Below are 24,138 nucleotides of genomic sequence, written 5' to 3' on the forward strand. Positions count from 1 at the left end.
ACCGAATATCGTGACGAGTCTTTTCTCCAAATACTTTCCATGGACTTTCAAACCAACGGGTAAAAAAATTTGAATTTTAACGAGGAAGAGAATACGATTAGCTTTCGCTTTCTCACGCCTGTTCATAATAGGTAATAGTTAATGTTGATAATAATAGGAACGCGTATGATCTATTTATTTATTGAACTATTTTAGATGTAAATATATACAGATTAGATTTTATCCGGAATGAATATACGAACTGTAATTACGTAAGTTCTGTACGCATAGAAAAACCGTGTGAACAAAAATCGCGTATAATATTAGTAATGAGTTCAATAATTATTACGTACTTTGCATCAGTTGCATCTTGATTGAAGGAGAATCGAAAATATGAGTCCATATACGTAAAGGTACACACAAGAAAAAATAAAACTAGGAAAAGGTAATTGAATGAGAGAAAAGAAAGAGAAATGATTCGTATACCTATTTATACATGTATAATAATTTTCAAAACGTCCATTGATAGAGCAAAAAATTGAATATATAAGATTATCTGAATAAATTATGAAAACGAAAATTTAAACAAATAAATAAATAAAGTGCAAATAGCCTATACTTTCTATAGATACGATATTACTACTGCTACAGTGATAGTTGTTCACCTAAACTGATTCGCGCCATGACGTATATTTGTTGCAGATGCCATATTCTATACACGCGCGTGTATGAAAAAAACAAAAGTTCAATTTCGAACAACGTTAACTATCTTATAATATATTTTGTACGTATGTTACGTACGTGCATCGGAAGGATTATAGGTATGTACATGAAAATCCTACCCTTTTCGAATTATTACAGTTAATCGTGAAACTCAACGCGAATAATTTATGGTATAATGACATTTGCACAATATTAAATTTGACGAGAATGAAATTGAAAAAAAATTATAAATTGATTCGCAGCAAAATGAGGCCAGCTAAAAGACTCGCCCCCTCCATACACGTTACCGTATATTGTCATATTGATTCATTCGTATTCGAAGCGTTGAATTTGATTTCACTTTCGCTTTTCGCGAATAAAACCTACAAAAATATATACGAATTTTGTGTTTCAGAAATTTTTCGTACTCGAACGATCTACGCATTCTTGATGTGCATGAAGCCCACGGGCCAGTTTATTTCATTGAACTTATTTCCTCGGTTGTCAACAATCTTTTGCTTCTTTTACCAAATGTATATGTATAATCGCCCCATTCGCTCCCTCCCCCTCCCCCCCGTAGACATCTAATTTCTACGTCATCTTAATGTACGCGATAAAGACGCCGCACTCTTATCTTTTCCCCAAATGTTGAATACATGTGGCCGAGTGTTATTCGTACTTTTATTACTTTTATTACACAGTCCAAGATTATTAGACCACCGATTCTGAGGAAAAGCTTATTCGCCATTCGCTAGGAAGGTCGTTGACTATGATCGGATTCTAACATCGATTTATCCTCCACCTGATTTCAATTTTCACCCGACAAAAATGACGCGCTAAAAAAATTTACGTTCTAACAAATTGCGAACGGATAAAAACAATCAGAAATTGAAATGTAAACTTCTGTATTTAACGATACCTACTCAAGATATCAAATAATTATTTCGAACACGCTAATTAAGACAGTTCGAGCTTATCGCTCACATTGTTCGAAACGAACGTTTCGTTGCATTTCCACTTCATCCCTCTTCAAGTTGCATCTGGTTCCACGAATGATCAAGTTAATGATTGAAGTTGAACAACAATTTAATGCAAGCTCAATTTGAATGTATACCTGCTTCCGAATTATTGGCATTCAAAATCTGTAGCTGAAGAAAGTATGACAATATAAATTGATGAAATTCTTTCATTTTTTTTATAATCTTCGGTGAAAAATTCAATTCGCATAATTTATGTTGTTGTTAATTATTTGAGTGCAAAAAAAAATAATGTCTAAGGCAAAAGGCTCCCGTATACCACCTAGCTACTATTATAAGTTCCTCTCGGTCTCATACAGATATAGTTTAATTATTCCGTAATTGTGTGCGTAATCGCTGATTGCCTTGTTGTGTGGTGATTAACTATATTATAGTACATGCGTTCGGTCAGTAGAACGAGAACTTTGCCAGCGAAGACGCGCGCGGAGTAATAATTAAAACGTAGACTGTTGCATTAATCGAAAAACAAAGAGGAAGAAAAAAGTTAACAATTTTTCGCTTTTTTTTTTTCTCCTTTTAGCATTGTTATAACAATAATTTTTTTCGCTACCGATATTTCGCCGGACAGTATTAAAAACCGAAAAGAGTATACATTTTTCCATGCTGTTAATTATAGTCAATCAAGTAAGGCAACGTGATCGTAAATTAATGTGGTTTGAATAAAACTAAACCTTGTATCCGAAAGTGTATTATTTTTTATTACAGTTCTAGTAAAAGGTGAAGAAATAATCGTACTGAATAAAATTGATTCAAAAAAGCGTGAAAGAATTTTTGATACGTCGTCGTCAAATTGTCTTTAGTATCAGGTGAGTACGTGGGGCAAAAAGAAAGGAAATCGTTAAACCGTTTCCTGATTATTCTAATTTCTTGAACGTTGGTAATATATCTAAACTAAACGTGTACGTGTAAAACTTATCTGCTGTGTGTGATTCTGGACTATCTGAACAGCTGTATCATGAAACAAAAAAAAATTTCTTGTCAATATGTATCTTTTCATTTTATCTCGTCGATTCCCGGAATTTAGCGCAATTGAAGAAACCCACGACATGCTATCAATTTTGTTGAGATGAAGGCGATTTCTAGATTTTTTAATATTTACTCCGAATAAAGGGTGGGCGTGAAACGGAATTGGAAATTTCTTGTTTCAGCTGCTCCGAAAATGCCATACGAGTATTTGCACGTCTTACCCTTGAGCCTCTTCATTCTGATTCCGGTCACATTTATGATCACGTAAGTATGTGCGGGGTGAAGTTTAAAAATCTTAGATGATTTCGTCAAAAATCCGAGAATTTGATAAAATCATATGCGTTTGGCGAATCTCGTTCGTTTTTGAAACTGGAAAATTAGTCTGACCGAAATTATCGAGGCTGGAAATTTTTCTAACAGGGGGGAAAAAATTTTTCAATACAAATTCCGGAAAACATAATACGTTGAATTATTACCCGCATACCTTTGCGTGATATTGGTGTATTATAAAAGCGCTGTTTGCATTTTTGTGTAGGCTAAACATTGAGACTGATTCTCATGTACGGTTGTTTTTTAATCTATCAATAACTTTCAAACAATATTCATTATTCACAAGGTATTAGTAGTTGTTTATCGTTGTTTAACTACAATAAGTCGGGCGAACAATAGCGCAGAATTTTATAAACCAACTAAATGCGCATGACGGGTGGTCGATTCAACAATGGTCGCTATCATTACTAACAGGTGTAACGAGTACACTCTGCAGTTATTTCAAATCGCCATGTAGATATATGTATTATTATTACCATGATGATTTCAGAAATGTTACCAATAAAATTCGTCACATAGGTCTATGTGCCACACCGCTTTGCATTAATCGAATGAAATTCACATGGCAGATCGAATGCATGAGCGAACTAATCGAATGGAGAAGTGCAATGAAAATGGCCATCGCACAATTAGATGAAAAATATGAACCAATCGGAAAGAAAAATGCAACCGATGATTCGTGTGCACGTATAGGAGTGTCCTTGATTGTATGGATTGTATTTCAGATATACCATATCGGTACAATGGGATCATGTGGTACCGGGTCTTCCTTACATATCAGAAACTGGCACCTTGTCACCCGAGTCTTGCATATTCGCGCAGTGTCTAAACATAGCCGCACTCCTTTGTAAGTGATGATTGTAATCAGATAGTACATTTTATCGCGGATGCCGGAAAATCTGTCGATATTTTCAGCTGCTGTACGTTGGCACAAAAGTCGTGCGAAGTCTGAAATCACAGACGTGAGAAGAAGCGAGGGAAAATTGACTTTGACATCGGGAATCTTTCTTTTTCTCTTTCGATGATATCTTTGACTTTCCCCAGTGGGTTGCTGCGTCTACATACGACATCGTCAGGTGGAACAATGGCGTTGCGAACGTGGTGGACATTTGGTGAGCCGAGGAGTGGTTGTTTCCGCAGCTTGGTGCGGAGCTTTTTCTTGCTTCGGATTGGACATTCTAGCGAACTTTCAAGAAGTTAACGGTATCGTTGCCGCTCACATGGTCGGCGCGATGACTTGCTTCACCGCTGGAACACTTTACTTTTGTCTTCAGGTATATTATCATTCAAATTATGCCGCCGCGCCCACACGCGATGACTTTGATATTATGAAAAGCTTTGTTTCATTTTTATGGGCGCGGTCGCCTGTCAGATTGTACCGATTGACGGGGGGTTTCTCATCTTTTTTATTCATTACGATAGTTACTCACGCTTTTTAGACCTACCTCAGCCACAAGATGATAAATGCAGTGAACGGATGGATGGTTGTGTGGGTTCGAGGCGCCCTGTCAGCCTTGACGGTCATTTTCACGGTGATAACCATCGTCCCCGGCTACATTTCCATGTGCGAATTTCGAGGTAATCCGCAAACTCTTCACAGAATATTTCTGTCTTCGTCCGCCGCTTTCGGATCGATAATCGCATCAAATTTTTGCAAGCCCCTCAAGGTCTTCGAGAACCATCCTTTTAGTCGACGCTTTTGGAACTTTTTCAGGAAATAACTACAAGAAATGGATGCCCAAGGATGGTGGATGGGGATGGCACATGACCAGTGCAATCGCGGAATGGATGCTTGCGATCGTCTACTGCGTTTTTCTGTTGACTTTTGTTCCTGAATTTCGGTTGATTAATTTCGAAGCACCCCAAGTCGCGGTGAGCACCATCAAAAGCTATATTCATGATTTCTGGAGAACAGGATCTTGACTATTCTCTGTGATTCGTTTCAGTTGATTTATCTGGACAAAGATCAACAGTACGATCCAAAACTTTCGGAAACCCAGGAGACCACGATGCAGCGAGAAGTGTGAATGAAAAGATATTTTCGTACTTTTTGCACCGTTACTTTCGTGCAGGATAAATGAGGGAATAGATAAATGAGTAGATGAGACCAAAAATCGCGTCTCGTTCCGCGGTGTGCATCGAAAAGTTATTGATCTTCAACCCCAACTGCGCCATTTGATTGGCGACAATCGACGTGCATCGCGAGTCAGACTCCAGTACTTAATGAAAAAACCCGACCCAAGTTCAATATATCTGTAATATAATGGAAACTATTTTATTTTTGGATAAAATAACGGAAGAATTCAGAATGTCGCAACGTGTGTTCTCCATTTTGCAGAGACGATAGAATAATCAAGGCTGAGCTGAATGACCATATTCTGTAAAAATGGAAAGTAATATAGGATATTTATGAATGGAAATTTTATACGAATCTTTGAACTCCTCATTCATCTCCTGTCTCGAATTTCATGACTCCTGACCATCTTATCCACTTCCTGCACATTTTTCGGGATGAAAAACACCAAAGACTATGGTCTTTGCACATTTCTTCAGGTGAAAAATACCAAAGTACAGTCTTTGATGTTTTTCACCCCTGAAAATGTGCAAAGACTATAGTCTTTGGTGTTTTTAGCGTCGAACAATGTGCAAAGACTATAGTCTCTGTTGTTTTTCACCCCGAAATACCAAAGAATCGCCTCAAACATTAGCAAAGACTCTGAAAAATGAAGCTCTCACACCGCCGTTCAGTTTCTCATGAACAAAGTCTACGGAAAATTCCGAGTAATCTCAAAACAGTTAATTGCGAATGTGCAATTTGGTATTTGATCATTCCAGCGTCTCGTGCGTAGATCCTCCTTCCCCGAAGCATCGGCAGTATGGCCGCAACAGCCGAAGCAACTTCGTCATCGGGAGCGACATCGACGTTAGTGCGTACATCCTTTAGGAAGAGATAGAAGAAGCTAGCGACGAGAGAGAGACATATTTTTGGGTGAGGATTAACAGCGGATTAGTACGCGGTTACTACAGCGCCATATTTTTGGTTGACAATGAGTCCAGGGGTCAGTTTCGATTGAGCAGTGACTCGGGAAGGAGTGTTCCGTTTGATCTACATATTTTTAAAAAGTGCTCGACAATCGGTAGTTAGTGAAAGACTTTTATCATTGGAAATTTTGTGAATTGCATGGTTCGGAGATTTTTCCACAAGCACTGGTGAGCATATAATGTTTTTACAGTGACCATCGTATGTCCGGGCTCCCGATCGGTCAGCAATTTGTTTCACAGAATTTATTCTGAAGGTCATGCGACATGAACGTAGAATTTTGATAGATTTTAAGTACCGATTGAACTCGATGGTGTTAAAGATTGAGATCTTTGCGCAAAAACGGAAATCTTCGATTGTTCACTATCGTATTTCCCGTAATTTAGATTGGGGATCTATGAGAGTCATGGTTTTGCGTTGCGGAAATATCTTTTATCGTTCGAATTCTGAACAACTATACATAGTTCGTTACACATTATTATATTGCTATATTCATGAACTCAACTCACAAAATTCTTGATTGATTCCGGAATACTTTCAATAAAAGTTGAAATACTATGAATTTTTTCGTCTAACATTACAAAAGGTATCATCGGGATTTTGATTTAAAATGATATTTCATTGCCATTTCATGAGCGAATTTATCGATATATTTGAGGTTCAATTTTACAATTTCACTTGGTTTCTGAACTGACATTTTCGCATTTCAGATTCATACAAGACAGACGTTGAAGTTGCCTAGTTCTTCGCGATACAGTTCAACTTTCAACTGCTATCCCTACGTTGTGCTGAAGAATTCGTATAAGGTAAGAAATGATTGATGCCTATCTACCCTCATTGTCATTGTGAAGCAATCGTCGCGTCTATGATTGCAAACTGATTCAGTAATCAAACGATTGATTAGTAACAATGATATTCTGAACGATTAGTATTTCAAAAGCCTTCTTTGCAATCCAATCAGTCGAATAAATGAATGGGGAACTGAATTATTTGATCGAATCAATGATTCGGTAGGATTTCGATGATTTTAAAACGATGTGGTCATTTATTTATTTATTCAGTTCATATATTCATTCGTTTATGAGATTCTCGAATGGACCTAATTTTAATATAATCTCACATGTGGAGTGAATTATATTTAGTACGTGTGCAGTTTATGAGTGATTACTTCGATCGCTAACTCTCGTGAAGATATCCTTGATTTTTCACATTTTTGACCGATAAATTGGCGATAACTCGGTCAATTTTAGAAATAGATCGTTTTAACTTACAAATTCGGATTCCTGAGATCAAAATACATAGGAATAGCATAGGAAACTCCATGAAAAAAATTATTGAATTTTGTCTCAAATTTTGAGAAAATCCTAAGGCTATAGGCTTACCGTTTTTTCGGGTCAAAATGTAAAGTATTTCTGAAATCAATCACAGAACACTTTTCTTGTGTATTTTTGTGCAAGGAATACGAATACGTCGATTAAATTGAGTTAGGAATAAATCCCGTCGAGATATCCTTGATTTTTCACATTTTTGACCGATAAATTGGCGATAACTCGGTCAATTTTAAAGATAGATCGTTTTAACTTACAAATTCGGATTTCTGAGATCAAACTACATAGGAATAGCATAGGAAACTCCATGAAAAAAATTATTGAATTTTGTCTCAAATTTTGAGAAAATCCTAAGGCTATAGGCTTACCGTTTTTTCGGGTCAAAATGTAAAGTATTTCTGAAATCAATCACAGAACACTTTTCTTGTGTATTTTTGTGCAAGGAATACGAATACGTCGATTAAATTGAGTTAGGAATAAATCCCGTCGAGATATCCTTGATTTTTCACATTTTTGACCGATAAATTGGCGATAACTCGGTCAATTTTAAAGATAGATCGTTTTAACTTACAAATTTGGATTCCTGAGATCAAAATACATAGGAATAGCATAGGAAACTCCATGAAAAAAATTATTGAATTTTGTCTCAAATTTTGAGAAAATCCTAAGGCTATAGGCTTACCGTTTTTTCGGGTCAAAATGTAAAGTATTTCTGAAATCAATCACAGAACACTTTTCTTGTGTATTTTTGTGCAAGGAATACGAATACGTCGATTAAATTGAGTTAGGAATAAATCCCGTCGAGATATCCTTGATTTTTCACATTTTTGACCGATAAATTGGCGATAACTCGGTCAATTTTAAAGATAGATCGTTTTAACTTACAAATTCGGATTTCTGAGATCAAACTACATAGGAATAGCATAGGAAACTCCATGAAAAAAATTATTGAATTTTGTCTCAAATTTTGAGAAAATCCTAAGGCTATAGGCTTACCGTTTTTTCGGGTCAAAATGTAAAGTATTTCTGAAATCAATCACAGAACACTTTTCTTGTGTATTTTTGTGCAAGGAATACGAATACGTCGATTAAATTGAGTTAGGAATAAATCCCGTCGAGATATCCTTGATTTTTCACATTTTTGACCGATAAATTGGCGATAACTCGGTCAATTTTAAAGATAGATCGTTTTAACTTACAAATTTGGATTCCTGAGATCAAAATACATAGGAATAGCATAGGAAACTCCATGAAAAAAATTATTGAATTTTGTCTCAAATTTTGAGAAAATCCTAAGGCTATAGGCTTACCGTTTTTTCGGGTCAAAATGTAAAGTATTTCTGAAATCAATCACAGAACACTTTTCTTGTGTATTTTTGTGCAAGGAATACGAATACGTCGATTAAATTGAGTTAGGAATAAATCCCGTCGAGATATCCTTGATTTTTCACATTTTTGACCGATAAATTGGCGATAACTCGGTCAATTTTAAAGATAGATCGTTTTAACTTACAAATTCGGATTTCTGAGATCAAACTACATAGGAATAGCATAGGAAACTCCATGAAAAAAATTATTGAATTTTGTCTCAAATTTTGAGAAAATCCTAAGGCTATAGGCTTACCGTTTTTTCGGGTCAAAATGTAAAGTATTTCTGAAATCAATCACAGAACACTTTTCTTGTGTATTTTTGTGCAAGGAATACGAATACGTCGATTAAATTGAGTTAGGAATAAATCCCGTCGAGATATCCTTGATTTTTCACATTTTTGACCGATAAATTGGCGATAACTCGGTCAATTTTAAAGATAGATCGTTTTAACTTACAAATTTGGATTCCTGAGATCAAAATACATAGGAATAGCATAGGAAACTCCATGAAAAAAATTATTGAATTTTGTCTCAAATTTTGAGAAAATCCTAAGGCTATAGGCTTACCGTTTTTTCGGGTCAAAATGTAAAGTATTCCTAAAATCAATCACGGAACACTTTTCTTGTGTATTTTTGTGCAAGGAATACGAATACGTCGATTAAATTGAGTTAGGAATAAATCCCATCGAGATATCCTTGATTTTTCACATTTTTGACCGATAAATTAGCGATAACTCGGTCAATTTTGAAGATAGATCGTTTTAACTTACAAATTTGGATTCCTGAGATCAAAATACATAGGAATAGCATAGGAAACTCCATGAAAAAAATTATTGAATTCTGTCTCAAATTTTGAGAAAATCCTAAGGCTATAGGCTTACCGTTTTGTCGTGTCAGAATGTGAAGTATTCATATTTTGCAATCTTGGGACTCTGTATCTAGTGTCCAAATTCACTCGTATGCAGAATGAAAAAAGTTGGCGCCGTAACTTGGTGCTGAGAATATTCTTTGTCGTTGAAATTTCGAACAATTAGGAATAATTAATTACACGTTAATGAACTCTCATACTAGTTCTTAATCAATCATGATGTTCTGAAGTGCGGGATAGTGGTCTCTGCGTTCGAACACTATGATTCGTCTATCTGCAGGATTAGGGAATTTATCATAGGTCGAGAAATGATCTGCGCTGTTATATCGTCAACCAATTTATTCATATATCTTAGGTTCGGGTTTACAATTTCACTTCATTACTTATATGACATTTATTCCAGGCTTTCAATCAATCATCACGGTGCCTAGTGCATCGCAGTACTCATTAAACTCTCAACCACGAAGGGCAGGAGTTACATGGCATCGCACAATTCGTTTGCAGGTAGGAAATAAGTATCAGTACGATATAAGTTAGAGTATATTATAAAAATATATTCAATGTAATATATTATAACATCACATTAGTAGTAATATATTAACTGATAATATAACATAACATTCAACTAACATATTGACATAGAATATAATATTGCTGATAACATATTCTTATATTACGTTATTAATGATGCACTTTTCGTATATTTCAGGTACTCGGATATGCTGTCGCCGCAGTTATGACCCCCTGGACTTCCCCTGTTCATCAGGGGGAGTCCAGGGACCCGTCCCCTGGGACTGCGCGGCCTCCCACCGCCCCCGGGGTCCCAGGGGACCCAGTCCCTGAGGACATGTCCTCGGGGATGCGGTATCCCCGCTGGAGGGTATGCCATATCCCGAGGGACATGTGCTCAGGAACTGGTCTTCGGGGACGCGTGTCCCCCCAGGGACACGTCCCCGGGGACGCGGTATCCCCGCTGGAGGGGATGCCGTGTCCTTGGGGGCGTGGCCTTGGGGGAATACGCGTCCTCGAAAATCCCGGGAAAAGGAGGTCCCAAGCGGACACTTTGTTTTTCGTTTCTCTAGAGAAATCAAGAAAACGAGTGACCGCTTGGGACCTCCTTTTCCCGGGATTTTCGAGGACGCGTATTCCCCCAAGGCCACGCCCCCAAGGACACGGCATCCCCTCCAGCGGGGATACCGCGTCCCCGGGGACGTGTCCCTGGGGGGACATGCGTCCCCGAAGACCAGTTCCTGAGCACATGTCCCTCGGGATATGGCATCCCCTCCAGCGGGGATACCGCATCCCCGAGGACATGTCCTCAGGGACTGGGTCCCCTGGGACCCCGGGGGCGGTGGGAGGCCGCGCAGTCCCAGGGGACGGGTCCCTGGACTCCCCCTGATGAACAGGGGAAGTCCAGGGGGTCAATGACGTCGGAGGATATGCGACCTGTAACATAAATAACAAATATACAATTAGTTAACTGATTACATAGCTTACCTAATGTATGACTTATTTTATGATCAGTATATAAAGTGTAAGACGTTTGAATTTTAATAAATTGTACCAAGTTATATGATAATGAATTATTGTCTTGCCTCATTGGCGTGTCTGATGAATTTTATTATGGGGGTGTATGAATTTACCAAGTCTATTGGGTAATGCTGGGTGATCTGATTTTTTAAAGAGGATTTTGAAAATTTTTTTCAAGGGGGTGCAATTCATATACGCAGACTCTAAATGTTGGAATATACTATGGACTCTCGAAAGGGATAAATTAGATGAAACATACCTTCGCAAAAGGAAGGTGTTGTACGTCTCATGTGTTGCAGATCCATCATCTGATCATCATCGGGATGGAGAGGCGTCGATCTTTGGAGAGACTCGTTGATGTCCTGATTTGCTTCCGTCACGCAATGGTCATCTACTTGAAAGAGACAAAAATATCACATGTACAATTCAAATCACGATATAACAATCGCTTATATTTATACTCCATTTGTATCCACGAAAGAGATCAATAAATCATTTCGTATCTTATTGAGAAAAGGAATTGAGTGAATCATTGTAAAATCATCCCTACAAATTTTTCTGGAGCTGCATTCAGTGCATTTGCAATACATCCTCCAGCGAAGCTCATAATAACGTAATCGAACTACAATGGAAAACAGACGCTCGAATGATTCGAAAACTATTTTATGGACGGCCCGAAGAAACAAAAAAATTTTGTATAGGAAGTTGATCAAGAATAATGGCTGTATCTAATTTGCATTAGTTAGATAGATCAATTGATTATCTTCGATTTCTGAAAACCAGAATGAAACGCATAATTCTATTGAAAAGTCATCTCTCAGAGTTTTAAAGGATTGTTCAGAACCCGGGCTAGTGTATTTCTGACGACTGTGTTTAGTATGAATAGTCGAGAGCGAGTGATCAAAATACATATAGGAACGTTTGCGCGACCGATTTCAGCAATATTCAACTAAATTTCATGTGAAGTTCTGCTCACCGTTCTCTCTCTTCATCGTCGCAATGAGGGACCTGCTTTGCTACTGATGTCGCTCCCGATGTCGCCTCTTCTGTCGCCGAAGCCGAACTGCCGTCGAATCCAAGACGAAAAACCTGCAACACATATGTACTCTGTTGACCATTTACCAAATTACACGGCCCCGATCATATTTTTCCGATGAAAGGATGAATAACTTAATGTATAAATAAACGAATAAATGAACACATGAATTGAGAAGCATCGAAATCATACCGAATCATCAATTTAATCAATGATTCCATTTATTCATTCATTTATTTAATCGATTGAATAGTAAAAACGGTTTCCGAAATACTAATTAATCAAGTAACCGTTCGAAATACTACTCACAATAATTGATTGATTAATTATCAAGACAGTCTGCAATTAAAGACGCGACGATTGCTTCACATGTAATTATACAGAAATCATTTATAAATTTGTAACTCAATGAATAAAGGAAAAGATGAATGACTGAATGAATGAATGAATGAATGAACGATCACGAATTGAGAAGCATCCAAATCGTGCTAAAGGAATGTTTTGATCGATTGACTGATAATTTCGAAAATTGATGAATAAATAGATGAAAAATGCAACAGAAATACTGATGAATGATTCAACTGTTGGAAATACTATGGTTATTGATTATTGTTTGATTACTAGAACACTCTGCAATCATAGACGCGACGATTGCTTTACATTGAAAGTAGATGGGCATGAGGTATGAATTTATAATTCAATGAGAGGATAACAAGATAACTATCTGAATAAATGATTGAATGGATAAAAGAACGAAGAATTCGAAAGACAATACCAATACCATAAGAATATAATAATGTGTAATGAACTAGGTATAATTGTTCAGAATTCGAACTATGAAAGATATTTCTGCAGCGCAAAATCATGACCCTCATACTCCCCCAATCTAAAATACGGGGAATACGATTGTGAATAATCGAAGTTTTCCGTTTTTGCACAAAAATCTCATTCTCTCCCACCATCGAGTCTAATCGTTACCTAAGATCTATTAAAATTCCACGTTGATATCGAATGACCTCCGAAACAAAATTTTTGATACGAATTGCTGACCGATCGGGAGCCTGGACATACGATGGTCACGGTAAAAACATTATATGCTCACCAGTGCTTGTGGAAAAATCTCCGAACCACGCAAGTCACAAAATTTCCAATGATAAAGGTCTTTCACTAACTACCGATTGTCGAGCACTTTTTAAAAATATGTAGATCAAACGGAACACTCCTTCCCGAGTCACTGCTCAATCGAAACTGACCCCTGGACTCATTGTCAACCAAAAATATGGCGCTGTAGTAACCACGTACTAATCCACTGCTAATCCTCACCCAAAAATATGACTCTCTCTCCTCGCTAGCTTCTTCTATCACTTCCTAAAAGATGTACGCACTAACGTCGATGTCGCTCCTGATGACGACGTCGCTTCGGCTGTTGCGGCCATACTGCCGATGCTTCGGAGAAGGAGGATCTACGCACGAGACGCTGGAATGATCAAATACTAAATTGCACATTCGCAATTAACTGTTTTGAGATTACTCGGAATTTTCCGTAGACTTTGTTCATGAGAAACTGAACGACGGTGTAAGAGCTTCAATTTTCAGAGTCTTTGCTAATGTTTGAGGCGATTCTTTGGTATTTCGGGGTGAAAAACAACAGAGACTATAGTCTTTGCACATTTTTCGGGGTGAAAAACACCAAAGACTATAGTCTTTGCACATTTTTCGACTCTAAAAACACCAAAGACTATAGTCTTTGCACATTTTTCAACGCTAAAAACACCAAAGACTATAGTCTTTGCACATTTTTCGACTCAAAAAACACCAAAGACTATAGTCTTTGCACATTTTTCGACTCAAAAAACACCAAAGACTATAGTCTTTGCACATTTTTCGACGCTAAAAACACCAAAGACTATAGTCTTTGCACATTTTTCGACTCAAAAAACACCAAAGACTATAGTCTTTGCACATTTTTCGACTCAAAAAACAACAAAGACTATAGTCTTTGCACATTTTTGGACTCAAAAAACACCAAAGACTATAGTCTTTGCACATTTTTCGACGCTAAAAACACCAAAGACTATAGTCTTTGCACATTTTTCGACTCAAAAAACACCAAAGACTATAGTCTTTGCACATTTTTCGACGCTAAAAACACCAAAGACTATAGCCTTTGCACATTTTTCGACTCAAAAAACACCAAAGACTATAGTCTTTGCACATTTTTCGACTCAAAAAACACCAAAGACTATAGTCTTTGCACATTTTTCGACGCTAAAAACACCAAAGACTATAGTCTTTGCACATTTTTCGACTCAAAAAACACCAAAGACTATAGTCTTTGCACATTTTTCGACGCTAAAAACACCAAAGACTATAGTCTTTGCACATTTTCCAACTCAAAAAACACCAAAGACTATAGTCTTTGCACATTTTTCGACGCTAAAAACACCAAAGACTATAGTCTTTGCACATTTTTCGACGCTGAAAACACCAAAGACTATAGTCTTTGCACAGTTTTCGACGCTAAAAACACCAAAGACTATAGTCTTTGCACATTTTTCGACGCTGAAAACACCAAAGACTATAGTCTTTGCACAGTTTTCGACTCAAAAAACACCAAAGACTATAGGCTTTGCACATTTTTCGACTCAAAAAACACCAAAGACTATAGTCTTTGCACATTTTTCGACTCAAAAAACACCAAAGACTATAGTCTTTGCACATTTTTCGACTCAAAAAACACCAAAGACTATAGTCTTTGCACATTTTTCGACTCAAAAAACACCAAAGACTATAGTCTTTGCACATTTTTCGACTCAAAAAACACCAAAGACTATAGTCTTTGCACATTTTTGGACTCAAAAAACACCAAAGACTATAGTCTTTGCACATTTTTCGACTCAAAAAACACCAAAAACTATAGGCTTTGCACATTTTTCGACTCAAAAAACACCAAAGACTATAGTCTTTGCACATTTTTCGACTCAAAAAACACCAAAGACTATAGTCTTTGCACATTTTTCGACTCAAAAAACACCAAAGACTATAGTCTTTGCACATTTTTCGACTCAAAAAACACCAAAGACTATAGTCTTTGCACATTTTTCGACTCAAAAAACACCAAAGACTATAGTCTTTGCACATTTTTGGACTCAAAAAACACCAAAGACTATAGTCTTTGCACATTTTTCGACGCTCAAAACACCAAAGACTATAGTCTTTGCACATTTTTCGACGCTAAAAACACCAAAGACTATAGCCTTTGCACATTTTTCGACTCAAAAAACACCAAAGACTATTGTCTTTGCACATTTTTCGACTCAAAAAACACCAAAGACTATAGTCTTTGCACATTTTTCGACTCAAAAAACACCAAAGACTATAGTCTTTGCACATTTTTCGACTCAAAAAACACCAAAGACTATAGTCTTTGCACAGTTTTCGACTCAAAAAACACCAAAGACTATAGGCTTTGCACATTTTTCGACTCAAAAAACACCAAAGACTATAGTCTTTGCACATTTTTCGACGCTAAAAACACCAAAGACTATAGCCTTTGCACATTTTTCGACGCTGAAAACACCAAAGACTATAGTCTTTGCACATTTTTCGACGCAAAAAACACCAAAGACTATAGTCTTTGCACATTTTTCGACGCTAAAAACACCAAAGACTATAGTCTTTGCACATTTTTCGACTCAAAAAACACCAAAGACTATAGTCTTTGCACATTTTTCGACTCAAAAAACACCGAAGACTATAGTCTTTGCACATTTTTCGACTCAAAAAACACCGAAGACTATAGTCTTTGCACATTTTTCGACTCAAAAAACACCAAAGACTATAGTCTTTGCACATTTTTCGACTTAAAAAACACCAAAGACTATAGTCTTTGCACATTTTTCGACTCAAAAAACACCAAAGACTATAGTCTTTGCACATTTTTCGACGCTCAAAACACCAAAGATTATAGTCTTTGCACATTTTTCGACGCTAAAAACACCAAAGACTATAGTCTTTGCACATTTTTCGACTCAAAAAACACCAAAGACTATAGTCTTTGCACATTTTTCGACTCAAAAAACACCGAAGACTATAGTCTTTGCACATTTTTCGACTCAAAAAACACCAAAGACTATAGTCTTTGCACATTTTTCGACGCTAAAAACACCAAAGACTATAGCCTTTGCACATTTTTCGACGCTGAAAACACCAAAGACTATAGTCTTTGCACATTTTTCGACTCAAAAAACACCAAAGACTATAGTCTTTGCACATTTTTCGACTCAAAAAACACCAAAGACTATAGTCTTTGCACATTTTTCGACGCTAAAAACACCAAAGACTATAGCCTTTGCACATTTTTCGACTCAAAAAACACCAAAGACTATAGTCTTTGCACATTTTTCGACTCAAAAAACACCAAAGACTATAGTCTTTGCACATTTTTCGACGCTAAAAACACCAAAGACTATAGTCTTTGCACATTTTTCGACTCAAAAAACACCAAAGACTATAGTCTTTGCACATTTTTCGACGCTAAAAACACCAAAGACTATAGTCTTTGCACATTTTCCGACTCAAAAAACACCAAAGACTATAGTCTTTGCACATTTTTCGACTCAAAAAACACCAAAGACTATAGTCTTTGCACATTTTTCGACTCAAAAAACACCAAAGACTATAGTCTTTGCACATTTTTCGACGCTAAAAACACCAAAGACTATAGTCTTTGCACATTTTTCGACGCTGAAAACACCAAAGACTATAGTCTTTGCACAGTTTTCGACTCAAAACACACCAAAGACTATAGGCTTTGCACATTTTTCGACTCAAAAAACACCAAAGACTATAGTCTTTGCACATTTTTCGACGCTAAAAACACCGAAGACTATAGCCTTTGCACATTTTTCGACGCTGAAAACACCAAAGACTATAGTCTTTGCACATTTTTCGACGCAAAAAACACCAAAGACTATAGTCTTTGCACATTTTTCGACGCTAAAAACACCAAAGACTATAGTCTTTGCACATTTTTCGACTCAAAAAACACCAAAGACTATAGTCTTTGCACATTTTTCGACTCAAAAAACACCGAAGACTATAGTCTTTGCACATTTTTCGACTCAAAAAACACCGAAGACTATAGTCTTTGCACATTTTTCGACTCAAAAAACACCAAAGACTATAGTCTTTGCACATTTTTCGACTTAAAAAACACCAAAGACTATAGTCTTTGCACATTTTTCGACTCAAAAAACACCAAAGACTATAGTCTTTGCACATTTTTCGACGCTCAAAACACCAAAGATTATAGTCTTTGCACATTTTTCGACGCTAAAAACACCAAAGACTATAGTCTTTGCACATTTTTCGACTCAAAAAACACCAAAGACTATAGTCTTTGCACATTTTTCGACTCAAAAAACACCGAAGACTATAGTCTTTGCACATTTTTCGACTCAAAAAACACCAAAGACTATAGTCTTTGCACATTTTTCGACGCTAAAAACACCAAAGACTATAGCCTTTGCACATTTTTCGACGCTGAAAACACCAAAGACTATAGTCTTTGCACATTTTTCGACTCAAAAAACACCAAAGACTATAGTCTTTGTACATTTTTTTGGTGTCAAAAAACGCTCGTTTCATTTCTGATTTTTTTCTGATTTTTCGCAATTTTTTTCGTTTTTTTTCGATTTTTATTCGATTTTTTTAATCATTTTTCACTTGAGCCGCCCCTGGAAGGTTTCGGGCCCAGGAAATTATCTGTCCGTCACTATTTTTAGGCCCCGCCCTCCACGGCCCACGTGACCTCACTCGCCGGTACAGCTAGCGCCATGTGGCGGAATTTTCGTGAACTAAAATCCTAGGTTTCTTGCCCCTTGATTCAGGCAATGTGATGCGTGAAAGAGATGTATTTCGGGTCAATACTTTTCCGGTTCTTCTCGGAGAACCGACAAAACTCTTGCCGTTTTCATATCGGAAGAATGGTCAATACTTTCGCATTTTTGCTCGAAGAAGTGACAAAACTTTCACGGTTTGCGTCCGGGGGGTGGTCAATACTTTTCCATTTTTGTTTGAAGAAGGGTCAAAACTTTTGCATCTTTCTTTTACCTCTCTTTCACGCATCACATTGCCTGAATCAAGGGGCAAGAAACTTGGGATTTTAGTTCACGAAAATTCCGCCACATGGCGCTAGCTGTATCTTCCGGACTAGTCACGTGGGCCTCTAGGGGCGGGGCTCAAATATCGTGCCGAACAATTATTTTCTGGGCCTGCATTCTTTCAGGGGCGGCTTAAGCCTAAAATAATTTCAAAAATTCAGAAAAAATTCAAAAAAATGCGAAAAATCAGGAAAAAATCGGGAATGAATTAAGTTTTATTCATTTTGAAAATCGTGGAGACTATAGTCTTACGTGTTCTTCACCCCTAAGAATGTGCAAAGACTATAGTCTTTGGTGTTTTTCACTCCCAAAAATGTGAAAAAACTATAGTCTTATTAGCGCCAACTACCGTGTGCAGCTCAAAGTCGTTGTCGAAATGCTGAAATACATTCAGACCTAGAAGGTATCTATGTAAGTCACCCTTATCTGCGAACCTCACCCTACAATTTGTGTCGGTATTCTGCTGAAAGTATTTCTGTAATTCGTTGAATATATCTAATTTTTTAGTGTACGTATTCTGCATGTCATCTAAAGACAAGGATCCATGTAAGCTGTTTGCCTGTAAGCTGCAAAAGTGTTTGAAAGGTTAGATTGAAAGAAAAGCACTGCCGGTGCGAACGATCGCTTTTGACTCTTTTCTAATTCATATTTAAGAAAATGTCTACCAGCCCGCTCGATGTCAATCTGTAATAGAAGAAATAAGGCAGTGCTGCATAATACATGCGTCGAATTCCATCGTATGCAGTGGAATAGACACCTCCCAACCCTACGAGCACAATACCATTGATTATGTAAGATAACCCTACTTATTCAACGATTTTTTTATGTTATTCCAGCGCTCACTTCGTTTGATTAGAAGACACAAAATTGTAACATTAACGTATCGCTTTTTCCACAGCAGTCCAAAAAACTTCAGAAGTAATGACCAAATCGTGGACTCCACCAAATAGAAAACGACAAGTACTTGGAAAACGTAACATTTTCCAACGTTATCCTCGTACAACTGTTTGCTTCTTTTCAACTGCCGCTTGTCTCATGTTTTACAGTCGACTTATCTATGACATGTTCTTCTACAAGCCACTACCTCAGTTGCCATTGAAAAAGATTGATTCTAACTAGACCAGAAGACGCATACATGCATAAATCATAAATCGTCATTACATCAGTAATATTTTGGTAAAAACTTCCCAAGTATGGATGCAGTTCACAAAGCTAAAATACGGCTTAGAAAATACCCCATGCTGTTAGCTCAGTGTCGTGATTCTGCATCAGCCTACGCAACTTGTGTGATAAACAAAGAAAACATTAGTAAAAGTGATTGTCAAGCTGAATTCGATAGGTTCAAAAAATGCCTGATCAAAGCTGCCGCTGCATCCAATACTAAGTTATGAAGAAGAATACAATGCTGTGTTTTTCTATATCCTATAAACCACCATGTATATCGTAATCGATACAAATAGGAATAATGTGTAGTCCAACATCAATGTTGAATACATAAAACGTTAGCTCAGATTTTCCCTATTTAATTGATTCCTAAATTGTCCTCTCCAATCATCCTTGCCAAGGGAATCCTTAATCATCTCAAAAATGATAGGAAAATCATTTGCTTGGCACTGTGGCGCCGCTTTTTTTTTAAGACTTTTATTCGTGGCTTATTCCAGTTTCCATGATAAGAATTTCAATGTTCCATACACAGACGTTGATTATAAGGTATTTACTGACGCAGCGAGACATGTTACCGAAGGTAAATCACCTTACGATCGTCATACTTATCGTTATACTCCCTTTATTGCTTGGCTACTGGTTCCGAATGTAATAATTTTCCAGGATTTTGGGAAAATCATTTTTTCTGCTTTCGATGTGTTAATTAGCATATTAATAAAGCAGATTCTACTGAAAGAGAAATGCAACGCCGAGAGAGCGAGCTTTTGCGGATATTTGTGGCTCTACAATCCCTTGGCCATCATCATATCAACTAGGGGTAACGCGGATTCCGTGGCTGTATTTTTTGTTCTCCTCGTCATGTACTATTTGCAAAATGAAAATTGTTATCTCGCCGGAATTCTCCACGGTTTTTCAATCCACCTAAGATTATATCCACTCGCGTTCAGTCTGGCGATGTATTTAACTTTGCGTAAATCAAATAGCATTCTACCAAACAAAAATCAAATCGTTTTAGTTTTCAGCTGTATTTTTTCCCTGATTGTTTTTACCTCTCTCAGCTACTATTTATACGGGTATAAATTTTTGTACGAGAGTCTATTATATCACTTAATAAGAAAAGATGCCAGGCATAATTTCTCAGTTTATTTCTACATGCTTTACTTATCAGCCGGCGAAGTTCCCAACATTTTACAAAAAATTCTTACATTTTTACCGCAATTAATTTTATTGATCGGATTATCATTTTTCTATTCAGCGAAACGAAATCTTTCGTTTTCAATGCTTTCGCAAGCTTTAGTCATGGTAACTTACAATCCCGTAATGACTTCGCAATATTTTTTCTGGTTTTTATCCTTGCTACCAATTTGCTTACCTCGTTTAAAAATGACCCTCTCAAAATCGATTTTTTTGATCACGATATGGTTGCTGGCTCAAGGTGTCTGGCTGTTCACCGCATACTTACTTGAATTCAAAGGCATAAATTCCTTTGCTTGTATCTGGTTGGCCGGTATTTTATTCTTTGCCGTTAATATCAAAGTTTTAATCGAAGTTATTCAAAGTTACCAATAACTAAACCCTATGAATATTAAATAAACTTGAAACTGGTTTAAGGGTAGTTCTAATGAGAATTATTAACAATAAGAAAAAAAAAAACCATTTTCAAATTACTCGCTACGTTTATCTTAATGTTTCTTGATTTTATTCTTGCAGGAATACAAAATACTTATGTACAGATAGTTTTTTTTTGTTCGTTTTTTTTTGGTTTTTTTTTAAATCAATAGCGATAGGTTCTTAGTAGGAATTTAAATTATGAAATATAATATTATTATCATTATTGTTATGAATATTAATATTATTACAAGTAAATCTAATCGTAAATTACTAGCCTATGTTAACCATGAGCAAGGGCATTCCTTGGATCATATTCAGAAATATTATTATTCGATAATTAATCTAGTTTTATTTTATTAGTTTCTCTTCTGTTCACGGAACATAATTAAGTCGAATTTATATAATACGATGTATTTTCACCATCGTATTAAGTGAATTATTCTATAAATATTGTTCACTTATTACAATATTATTATGTCACCTTCGTTGTAACAGGGAAAAAATTAAAATTCATTGCGTTTCGTAAACCACACGACCTTTTGGTGACTTCGTTATAAAAAAAAATATTCCGTTATACCCGTATATGTATAATAATGTGTGCGATAATAAAACAAATTTTGCATTACGATAAGAAATTAATTTCACAAATCTGCAGAAATTCTACAATAAAAATCAGTTGTATTTCTTCCATATCATATATATATTTCTGAAAACGATCCAAATTTCGTACAGTTTTCATCAGATTATTTTATTTTATATTCCTTTTTTTTTCTATAAAATATTCGAATGATTTTTAGTTTTATTTATATCAATTTAATTTTGTATTCATTTTTTTCTCCTTCCAACTCAAAATATAAGCCATATCGTTTGACAATTTGGCTCGATTCAGCAACAACTTTATTCGAGGAAACTTCATAGCGAAATAAAATTAGTCAAATAGGAAAACCTCCTACACAACTGCATAGCTGCGATGGATATCCGTGTTCTTCAAAATTATGTACACGTTGGTGATATTTAGAAAATTTTTACTACCAATTAGTTATTATATCACTCCGTTAAATACAATTATACATATTTTACAAATTTACAGCGAAACATTGACTTACCGTTAAATTATAAACTCTTTTCTTTCATTTCCCCCTTTTCTTTCTTACTTTTTCTATTTATCTTTGTTGTTTTTTCGTTTGTTGAATAAACTTTTTTTATCGGTTCTTTTCTCCCTAAATAATTTACAACAAATCAAGGTGTTCAAATAATAAATGAATATTTGAGTAATATGTATATGAATATGGCATGATTTAATAAAATAAAATAATAACATTAGAGATACAATATTTAATGAAAATAATATATAAGATAATGGCTATAATTTTTAGATGTATATATATACTATGTATATTCAGTTTAGACGTATGACGTGTAAATTCTGGATAGACTATGAATAATGATAATATATATATATTCATATACTCAGAGAAGTAAACACAAAAAAAATAAGAAGAGAATATATATTCGTAATTGTCAAATTTATAGAGGTCTTTTTTCAGTTTTCATATGTAACAGAATTTACTTTCCATTATTAGGTATATTTTTTCTTTACTGTTTAAAATCGAATAATATATTCTAATACAAAACTTATAAGTTCCATCTTATTCGGAAATAATATTTAAAACAAATTAAAGCACTCGGTTTAATTACTTGTTCATCGCAATGTTAAACATAAAACTTTTAAATGCGTATATTAATTCAATTGAAAATATACAAAACATAAAATATATAAATTGTCTTTGGCAACAAAAAAAAGTTATTCCAGCCTTAACTTCTGTACGTGCAGTAAAATCGAAAACAATTTGAGGATTATTGTATCGTTCGTAATTTTTCACCCCTTACTTGGTTTTCTGTAAAATTCGAAAATTAAACGAATACAAGCCGGAGGTATAAATTAAATAAAATTTTCGCGAACATGCAAAATCAATATTACGTATAGATTAATATTCATGCCTACAATTAATATTTCAAACAAATAAATCTAATCATAAGTTATAAAATGTGTAATTAGGTATACGCGGTTGTAATGGAAAAGAATTTAAAAAATTAGAAAATAAAATGATGTTGTCATTATTATTAATATTATTATTATTACTATTATCATTATTATTATTGTTATAAGAAAATCATTTTTTCAATTCTTATAAAAATAAATAATAAAAATTATTGGCACACTGTCGTACTACTTGAGTAATTTAAGATACTGTTACCGTCCTCAAGACTCTAAATATTTATGAACAGAATGTACCTTCGACAAGATTGATTAAAATAATTAATTGAATATCTCTACGCAATGTCTTTTCGTATCGTACCCTTTTCCTTTCCTTTTAACCTTTTTTTCATTTTTAATTTTCTTAAAATTCATAATAATACCTAATACATAGGGATTTTTTTCACGTTCAAGTCTGTAGTAATTATATTTTACTTTTGTGGATATGATTCAATATTGTGGAAAATGATGAGCAGAAGTTATTCAGGCGATGTTTTCGATCAATAATAATTGATTATTATTATTGTTCTTAAAAGTATCTCGTTATTAGGATTAGTAATATAATTATTATTATTACTATTAATTATCATTATTATTATTATTAAAAAATTGACATAGTTTATGTTAGAACGGAGTAGGTAGCCTTCGTAGCAATGGCTTCAATCCTTTGTGCACCAATTTTTAAACCCATATTTACTATAAATATTTACAGAGACAATCATCTTTTTTTACCGATAATTAATCGTTATACAATAAACGAATTTTATCGTTACATAAATAAAATAATTATTTATATTCATAAATGATTTTAAGAATGAATTAATAATTGGCGTATTTACAATGCAAAATTAGATATTAATCATTCTATTATTAATTTCCTTGCAATAAATCTAACATCGGCAGTACTCCCATCGTAATAGAGATTTTATTTTTTATTCTATTTTCCTTTTCTCAATTTTTACTTTATCCTATTT

At 35.4% G+C, this 24,138-nt stretch overlaps 4 protein-coding genes and 1 long non-coding RNA gene across 5 annotated transcripts; all 5 read left to right on the top strand.

Moving 5' to 3' along the window:
• The first annotated feature begins 161 nt into the window (after positions 1–161).
• LOC105690695 (DNA damage-regulated autophagy modulator protein 2-like) lies at positions 162–5,434 on the top strand. The gene is made up of 8 exons (XM_048657634.1): positions 162–2,342; positions 2,424–2,524; positions 2,867–2,948; positions 3,740–3,861; positions 4,059–4,288; positions 4,454–4,592; positions 4,729–4,886; positions 4,961–5,434. Exons 3-8 carry the CDS (start codon positions 2,878–2,880, stop codon positions 5,039–5,041), a joined length of 801 nt encoding a protein of 266 aa, XP_048513591.1. The 5' UTR covers positions 162–2,342; positions 2,424–2,524; positions 2,867–2,877; the 3' UTR covers positions 5,042–5,434.
• A 225-nt stretch (positions 5,435–5,659) lies between these two features.
• LOC125501472 lies at positions 5,660–10,385 on the top strand. Its single transcript, XR_007279046.1, has 4 exons — positions 5,660–6,224; positions 6,765–6,860; positions 10,025–10,125; positions 10,331–10,385. It is a non-coding gene; the product is annotated as an uncharacterized LOC125501472 (long non-coding RNA).
• An 8,298-nt stretch (positions 10,386–18,683) lies between these two features.
• On the top strand, positions 18,684–19,318 carry LOC105690757 (cx9C motif-containing protein 4). Its single transcript, XM_012408833.3, has 4 exons — positions 18,684–18,762; positions 18,859–18,936; positions 19,006–19,142; positions 19,250–19,318. The coding sequence occupies exons 2-4, from the start codon at positions 18,873–18,875 to the stop codon at positions 19,271–19,273; spliced, it is 225 nt and encodes a 74-aa protein (XP_012264256.2). The 5' UTR covers positions 18,684–18,762; positions 18,859–18,872; the 3' UTR covers positions 19,274–19,318.
• A 150-nt stretch (positions 19,319–19,468) lies between these two features.
• LOC105690758 lies at positions 19,469–19,863 on the top strand. The gene has a single exon (XM_012408834.3). The coding sequence runs from the start codon at positions 19,545–19,547 to the stop codon at positions 19,740–19,742; it is 198 nt and encodes a 65-aa protein (XP_012264257.2). The 5' UTR covers positions 19,469–19,544; the 3' UTR covers positions 19,743–19,863.
• A 72-nt stretch (positions 19,864–19,935) lies between these two features.
• LOC105690756 (GPI mannosyltransferase 1) lies at positions 19,936–23,250 on the top strand. Its single transcript, XM_012408832.3, has one exon. It carries the CDS (start codon positions 19,939–19,941, stop codon positions 21,082–21,084), a length of 1,146 nt encoding a protein of 381 aa, XP_012264255.2. The 5' UTR covers positions 19,936–19,938; the 3' UTR covers positions 21,085–23,250.
• Positions 23,251–24,138: the final 888 nt, after the last annotated feature.

Source organism: Athalia rosae, chromosome 6, assembly GCF_917208135.1.
Source record: "Athalia rosae chromosome 6, iyAthRosa1.1, whole genome shotgun sequence".
NCBI lineage: Eukaryota > Metazoa > Arthropoda > Insecta > Hymenoptera > Athaliidae > Athalia > Athalia rosae.

Bases quoted from the DNA above. Each gene is read 5' to 3' on its own strand.
- LOC105690695 (XM_048657634.1), top strand. From the start codon at position 2,878: ATGCCATACGAGTATTTGCACGTCTTACCCTTGAGCCTCTTCATTCTG. The intron at 4,289-4,453 runs GTATATTATCAT...CACGCTTTTTAG, and splicing joins CACTTTACTTTTGTCTTCAG to ACCTACCTCAGCCACAAGAT. The intron at 4,593-4,728 runs GTAATCCGCAAA...GAACTTTTTCAG, and splicing joins TTCCATGTGCGAATTTCGAG to GAAATAACTACAAGAAATGG.
- LOC105690757 (XM_012408833.3), top strand. From the start codon at position 18,873: ATGTCATCTAAAGACAAGGATCCATGTAAGCTGTTTGCCTGTAAGCTG. The intron at 18,937-19,005 runs GTTAGATTGAAA...TTCATATTTAAG, and splicing joins GCTGCAAAAGTGTTTGAAAG to AAAATGTCTACCAGCCCGCT. The intron at 19,143-19,249 runs GTAAGATAACCC...CTTTTTCCACAG, and splicing joins AGCACAATACCATTGATTAT to CAGTCCAAAAAACTTCAGAA.
- LOC105690758 (XM_012408834.3), top strand. From the start codon at position 19,545: ATGGATGCAGTTCACAAAGCTAAAATACGGCTTAGAAAATACCCCATG.
- LOC105690756 (XM_012408832.3), top strand. From the start codon at position 19,939: ATGATAGGAAAATCATTTGCTTGGCACTGTGGCGCCGCTTTTTTTTTA.